This window comes from Peromyscus leucopus, chromosome 12 (assembly GCF_004664715.2).
Source record: "Peromyscus leucopus breed LL Stock chromosome 12, UCI_PerLeu_2.1, whole genome shotgun sequence".
Classification (NCBI taxonomy): domain Eukaryota; kingdom Metazoa; phylum Chordata; class Mammalia; order Rodentia; family Cricetidae; genus Peromyscus; species Peromyscus leucopus.
In genome coordinates, this window is record NC_051073.1 from 1542412 (window position 1) to 1549995 (window position 7584).

A 7584-nucleotide genomic window follows, 5' to 3' on the forward strand; every position below is an offset into this window, starting at 1 on the left:
CTGGCTCTTACAGGATGACCCCTCTTCTGCAAGACCCCTCAGCTATTGGGGAGGGGTAAGGAGTATGTGTTTTGTTTACAGATGAGCATTCTGAAGTCTCATTCTCTGCCCCTTGTCTTGTGAGCCTCTGTGTTAACCATGTCTACTGCGTAATGAAGCTTTTCTGATGAGGGTGGAGAGACACACTGATCTATAGATTTAATGCTAAGTTGTTAGGGGTCTGTTTCTACCCTGTTTTCATGAAGCCCTTGCTTCTCTCTGTTTCAGGATCTAGATTTCTCATCACATCCACGGGAGCCTTGTATATTAAAGATGTACAGAACGAGGATGGACTGTACAACTACCGCTGCATCACGCGGCACAGATACACGGGGGAGACGAGACAAAGTAACAGCGCTAGACTGTTCGTATCAGGTGAGAGCGCTCTCCCAGGGCTGCGGCTTTCTTTGCTACCCTTCTGTTAGTTCTTGATGTCTTATCCCAGATGGAAGGATTTGTAACAAAGTGGAAACCTGCAGTTTTTGCCTCGAATTTTATAGGTCACAAGTGTCTTTTAAGCCAGCATCCACATAGCAATACAAACACAAATACTCCAACTCATTTTACAGTTTAGGAAACTGTACCTTCTTTTGACTGAAATGATTTTGGAAGACATGTTCTGTGCCCTTGTCTTACATATTTATACGTTTTTGTTTTTCATTGAGGGACACAGCCAGCCCCAGCCTGCTTCCAGTCCTACTAGTCACAAAGGCCCTGCTGGGACAAAGCTCTTTTCAGGACTTTGAAGAGTTCATTTCAGGCCAGCCACCTAGGCACTCAGAAGCTGCTGTGGACACGGTTCATGGCTACTCCTTAAGTAGGCGTCAGAACATGGTGTCGGCCCTACTTTTGTCAGGTACAGGAGTCAGGAGAGCATGGAGATTTATACCAAGATCTTTAAGAAAAGCTTGGAAAGCCAGACAATGTGTAGTGTGGTCAGGTTCCCTGCAGAAGCACCTGAGCAGACTACGCATGAAGGTGGGAAGGTGAAGCTCCCATTGCAGTGCGTCCCCAGAGTGTTGGAGATGCCAGGAATGTGGGAGATCTTTCTTGGGAAGCTGCAGGTGCTGGGTTGAAGTGGTCCCAGAAGGAAGTCATGTGTGATGCAGAAGGCCAAGGCTACAATAACAGAGTTGTGCAAGACTATTTGAGCTCTTGCCTTGGATACAGGCCAGAGAACCACGGGATTTTGTGTTTACTATACTGGAATTTGACTCTGTCTTTCCCTTTTGAGGTTCAATGCTTACAGAGGCCCACAGTGAAGACATTGCTTTTAGTGTCTAGAGAAACACTGAACATTTGAACCATGTTGGGGCTGTGAGACTTAGGGAGACTCTTAAAGTTACACTAAATTCATCTTGTATTGTAGGATGGCCATGGGCCTCTGAGGTCCAGAAGCAGAATGTTGTAGTTTTCAGAAGTCAACCATAGGCTTATATTTTGAACACTTGTTCCCTGGGAAATGGGAGAGAAAACCTTAAGAGGTGGATCTCAGGAGGCTGAAGTAGGGCACTAAGGTCTCAGGCCTGGCCTTTGCAGTCAGAGCCTGCCTCTGCTTCCAGTCTACTCTCCATTTCCTGTTCTGCTGTGGTGTGAGAAGGTGCCACTGTGCACTCTACAGCTGTGCACCCCCAGACTGAAATCCCTCTGAAACCTAAGCCAGGATGAGCCTTGCCCTCTGTTCCATGCAGTCTAGAATGGCTTATGACAGTGATGCTTTGTGTTCTGAATGGTGAGTTTGATACACAGGTAGCAAGCAAAAGTAAAAGAATAAACAAGAGGTGGGTAGAGAGAAGCAGATGCTCACACCCAGCATGCATGACTAGAGTGGTCTGATAGAGAGCACAGACAAAGGTATTATTAAACCAGGGGTGTATAAACATGCAGCAAAAAGTCTAGTAGGGAAGCCCACTTTGGTTAGTTGGCTCTAGCTCCTAATTGTGAGAGTTTTAGGGACAGCAGAATGCCTCCTATAACAAGGCTTCTGGGTGAAAGAGCAAATAGCAATAGATAAAGATGACATCATTAGGTTGGGTACTCACATCATTCAGCAGAAGCCAACTGGGAAAGTTGAGGCATCAGCTGGAGTTGTCTTTGAGCTTTCTCTCCATGGCCGAGCTTCCCATGCCTGAACTTCTCATTCCCACTGCAGGCACGTTTATATTATGGGATAAGTATAGTGACCTGGGTTGGAAGTAGTTTGCCTTCTATCTGTTCTCAGTGGTGCAACGATTAATCCCCTTGGCTGTTTGCTGTTTTGCCCTTACCACATTCCAGAGCCAGGGGACAGGTTGACTCAGGACAGTGAGGCTTGAGGGTACTTGAAATAAGCATGCTGGAATCTGGAACAGGAGAGACTGGCTTCTCTCTCAGTGCTCATGGTCCCCTTACTTTCTCCTTTTATTTAGTCTTTCTGGGACTTTTTCATGAGCTTCCTAAGTCCTGTAAGTTTCATGAGCTTCCTGAATCTTGGAAGCATCCCACCTCCCTCCTGAAGGAAATGTTTCAATTCTGAGGTAACAACTACAAAACAGGGGAGTTGTCCCCTCTTCCCTGTTCACCTTTCTGTCTCTAGGGTCAAACTTTGTGGGTGCTTGTTCTAAACTCTGGGTACCTCAAGGCCTAGATATACCATGACCAAGGTGGGAGAGAATGTGTAGTACATGATTGGAATGGGGTTTGTAGCTAAGAGTAAAGAAGGTAGCAGGGTTTCCTTAGGGGTAGAATGGGGAAGTAAGTTGCTTTTCAAGATGAGCTGGTTTTGATACTGTCGGGGGAGGATATTGGGGACATGGTACATTGTCTATTTTTGTAACTTCTGGGTGTCTGGGGTGAGGGTCTGCTGCTTCCTTTTGCCGTCTTTGGAAACTGTACACCTAGCTGATTTCTTGGAACTTTCAGCCCAGCCAGGGCCTTGGCTGTTAGGAGAGAGAATGATTATCTTTTACCAGCCTTTCTAAGTGAGATGGAATTTCACTACCGCTTGATCTGCATCTCCCTGTTGGCTATTGATAGATACCTGTTGTCACTTGGTATTTTTTTCCTTTTGATAAACATCTCTTCACTTTTAAATTGATTATTATTTGGATTTTAAAAATACTTCAAGTGGTTTTTGTTTGTTTGTTTGTTCAGTTTCCGTAGTTCCTTACCTATGCTGGACATTGATCCTTTGTCAGATGAATAGTTGACAAGTATCTTCTTCCAGATAGAAAGAGTGTAGAGAAACAAGAACTCTCTCCCCTCCTGCTGTGAGAATGTAAATTAGTGCACCCACCACAGGGAACAACATGGGAAGTCTTTGCAAAGCTAAAATCAGATCTGCTGTGTGATCCAGCTTTCCCATTATTGTGCATGTAGACCCAAAGGAAATGACATTGGCATGTGACAGAGATCCTGGCATGGCCACATTGATCTAGAACTTCCTATACTAGCTTAGATGTGAAATAAACTTTGACCATCAACAGAAAAAAAAAAAAAACCAACAACAACAACAAAAGGAAAATGTGACACACACACAGTATGGTGTGCTTGAGCTATGGAGGGAAATGAAACCTCAATATTTGCAGCTCTATGAACAAAAGTAGGGATGGGAAGTGAAGTAAAACCAGCCAGGCAGGGAAAGACAAGAACCTTGTGTTCCCGTCCATATGTGACTGTTACACAACAAAATCAAACTGAACGTAGACTAGTGATTACTAGAAGATGGAAAGAGGCCTGGATTTGATCAATACCAACTGCATACATGTGTTGAAATATTATACCAAATGCCCAATATATGTACAATTAATACTACTAACCAAAAGTAAATAAGTCTAAAACATCTAAAAATGAATAAAGAAATATTATACTAAACCCCTTTATCTTGTGAAATGAATTTTGCTAATTTAACAGCTCTCTTTGCTATTGTTGAGAGGAGCTGTGTGATGTGTTCCATTATCACAAGATAACCCCTTCTTGGCTGAGCTGACAACTCCTGTCAGAGCACGCTGACTCCGGGTATTTCCTACAAAGCAAGAATCATCAGCCAGAGCTCTGACAAGGGTTCAGACTTTTGTAAATTATGAACAGGATAGATCTGTTTGTCTGTCTGACAGAGATCTGTGGCCACAGTGGACAGAAGGCACAGGAATGCTGTGTGAAAGCCCATGCGTGGTTCTCAGTGGCCACACATACTCCCCATCCTTGGCCTTTGATAGTTTCACTTTTCTTCTGCAGACCCAGCGAACTCAGCCCCATCCATCCTGGATGGGTTTGACCACCGCAAAGCCATGGCGGGGCAGCGTGTGGAGCTGCCTTGCAAAGCGCTTGGGCACCCCGAGCCAGACTACCGCTGGCTGAAGGACAACATGCCCCTGGAACTTTCTGGGAGGTTCCAGAAGACAGTGACGGGGCTGCTTATTGAGAACAGCCGCCCCTCAGACTCAGGCAGCTACGTGTGCGAAGTATCCAACCGATACGGCACTGCCAAGGTGATAGGCCGCCTGCACGTGAAACGTAAGTTGGACAGTTGGAAGGTAGCTGGAAAAGGTGGCGCTAGCCGCATGGTCGGTGTCGGACAAAAGCTAATCTTCATCTTTCCCCGCAGCCTTCTTCTGACCTCACAGTACTTGACCTACATCCATGGTACCCTGCCCCTGCCCGGCAGACAGAAAATTACCCTCGTGGTTACACAGCCTGGTTTTGGTAGCTCCGTAATGGAAGTCAGGCAAATGGTTTATCTTAGCCTCTTTCTAGAAGTTACTTTAAATTTCTCAAGGGGACTGCTATCAGCAGAAATGCAGGTTCTAACTTATGCAGACACTAGACTTGGGCACAGTTTCTTTCTTTATCTTTCTTTCCTTTTACAGTTATTTGTTTTGTGTGTGCTGGGGTGGTACTCACATGCCATAGCTGATGTGTGGATGTCAGAAAACATCCTGTAAGAACTGGTCCTCTCCTCTCATCCTTTGAGTGCTAGAGCTCAAACTCTGATGGTGAAGCTTGGCAGCAAGCAGCTTCTCTGGAGGAGCCATCTTATTGACCCTGTACTATAGTGGAGAGAATGTTCTTTTCATCTTTTCCAAGGTCCCTCTTCACTCTATCCTGGCCATGGCCTTGGGGAATGTACAGCAGATGCTGACAGCCTGTTGGGAAGCAAGGAGGTGTAGCTGTGGCCTGCACTCTGACCTAGTCAGACATCTTCAAATTTACTAATATGGAAACCCAAACAAAGTGAACTAGCCAACCTCACAGGCCCAGAAGGGTGCAACAAAACCACAGCTAGATAAGATGTTCCTTCCTTGACAAAACCCCGCGATTATCTTTAAAATGTATTTTTGAACTGGAGAAATTGAGCTAAGCAGGGTGAACCTCAAGGTTCTCACCCTTAAGAGAGAGGTGCTGGGTTAGCATGTGTTAGCATGTTTTTTTTTTCTTCAACCCAGCACCTAAGTATGGGATCAACCATAGGTAGCCCACATGCCTTCATGGTACCTTAGGTGAATGTGTTTAAATCAGAGATTTGAATGACTACCTGGAATCAGCTGTACTTTCAGAGTCAAGCTCAGGCTAAGGCTGGGTAGTAGTGGAAGAGTATTCCCTCACAGCTGTCCTTTCCTCTTTGAAGAGCTGTGTCTCATCTCAATGAAACAATTCAGTATCAGACAGCCACCAGAGCTGGGACAACAGACTCCAAATGCTCCCCTGCTAATGCAGTTCTCTGTTGTTCTATCCTTAAGCAACTTTGTATCTTAGGGCATCTCAGTGAAACTCTGGTCATGTGTACCTATTTTTTTGCTTTAATATATCTTGATGAATCTAAATTCCTTTTTCAAATCATTAGATAATCCCTTTGTGTCAGAGTACAAGTGACCTTGCTTACGCTACACTCTCAGTGTTGACCTGTTCTCTAATCTCAGGTGTCCAAAACCTCCCATCTCCCCTCCTCTAGCACAGAGCATCATCCCAAGACACGCTCCCCCCTGTCCTCAGCTCTGACTCCCAGCGTTGTCTTGCTTCCTCTCTCTCTAAAGATGTCTACCACTGGCTATGTTTTCAAAGGTATCGGTGCAGAATTACAGATTCCTTCTATGTTGACTTTTATAATTACAGTCCTCTGCCACATCCAGAGAAGTCCTTTGGACCTTTTTACCATTCTCTCCTTCCTCTGGATGGCTCATTCGGCCTGTGGAATATCACATCTTCCCTCCTGACGCTCTGATCTTGAGGGAAAGCACTCTATTGGGTTTGGGTCCATAAGTATGGCTGGCTTCTTCTTAAGTGACAGATAAATGTAGATACAAGCTCTATGCAGGTGCTTAGCTGACATTTCAACAGAATGGTGTACAGAGCCAGAACAGAGTCACCACAAACTCTGCTTCCCAAATAACCCTTCTTGTTAGGAACATCTTCCTCTCTCACTCCCATAAGAAAGGTTTAAGTCTTGTGTTTCCTCAAGGCTTTGTTTCATTGTCCTAGCCAGGCCAAATCCTGGGCACTGATTCTTCTCAGGTGCTGAACTGCTATGGGGTTCAGGTTCTGAACTGCTATGGGGCTGACTGTAAGATCTATCTCCACTCCACTTTTATAATGCCTCTTTGATGACTACCTTCCTCCACCCCAGTGTTCAACATCATGTGACCCATCAATTCTTCTGAAGATAGTTGATGGTTCCATCTACTTAGTCAACAGTCTTCAATAACCATTTTTTTATTTGTTTGTAGTACAGGGTTTGAACTCAGGCTTTTCCAATGATCTGTGCTCCCAACTTTGCTACTAAATCTTACTTTTTGAGGCAGGATTTAACTAAATTGATTAGGTTAGTCTTGAGGTTGGGGCAATAACTCAATGGTTATGAGCAGTAGCAGGTCTTACTGAGGCCCTGGGTTTGATTCCAAGCACACATGGCAGCTCACAACCATCAGTGATTTCAGTTCCAGGGCTCCAGTGCCCTTGTCTGGCCCCAGTGGCACCAGGCATGCATGTGACACACTGACACACAAGCAGGCAAGATATCCGTACGCATTAAAAATGTTCCAAAATCTTGAGGCCCCTTTGTAAAGTTTTTTCAAATGGCCTTTGCAGTTTGCCTCCCACGTTTATACTTGTAAGAGTTTCTGTTGCATCCAGACTGAATCAGACACTGGCATACCTGTGTTCCATCCTCTAATCTCTGCTGTCCCCATTCTCTGAAACCCCTTTCTGCTCTCTGGCCAGTTCTTGACATCTAAGGACTTCCTGGTCCTTGTTGCACATCTGATATGTCACTCTGCTTGGCTGTTACAATCATTCTGTTTGCTTGGTCAATCCACACACTTTGAGAGCTGAAGATTTATACTCTAAAAGGGTGAGACGTTGGGGGGAAAGGTAGATGAGGCTTATTGAGTCTATTCATATGTCTTGTGAATTTGGTTAAGACATATCAACCCCTTGAGTAACTCTTTCTTTTCCTGGCTGTGAGGATGACAAAGTTCTGTGGGGACTGCTTCTGAGGAACATCTAGTTGTTTTTGGCACATGCTAATTATACCACAGAATAGCTGCTCATGTGTGTCACCTGTGAGTGTAA

At 44.9% G+C, this 7584-nt stretch overlaps 1 protein-coding gene across 1 annotated transcript; it reads left to right on the forward strand.

The window, feature by feature from the left end:
• The first annotated feature begins 213 nt into the window (after positions 1 to 213).
• On the forward strand, positions 214 to 6657 carry LOC119088875 (Down syndrome cell adhesion molecule homolog). Its single transcript, XM_037210022.1, has 3 exons — positions 214 to 414; positions 4255 to 4662; positions 6641 to 6657. The coding sequence occupies exons 1-3, from the start codon at positions 240 to 242 to the stop codon at positions 6655 to 6657; spliced, it is 600 nt and encodes a 199-aa protein (XP_037065917.1). The 5' UTR covers positions 214 to 239.
• The last annotated feature ends 927 nt before the right edge of the window (positions 6658 to 7584 follow it).

Excerpts from the sequence above, each read along its gene's own strand:
- LOC119088875 (XM_037210022.1), top strand. The coding sequence starts at position 240 with ATGAAGCCCTTGCTTCTCTCTGTTTCAGGATCTAGATTTCTCATCACA. Across the intron at positions 415-4,254 it reads CGCTAGACTGTTCGTATCAG|ACCCAGCGAACTCAGCCCCA; the intron begins GTGAGAGCGCTC and ends TTTCTTCTGCAG.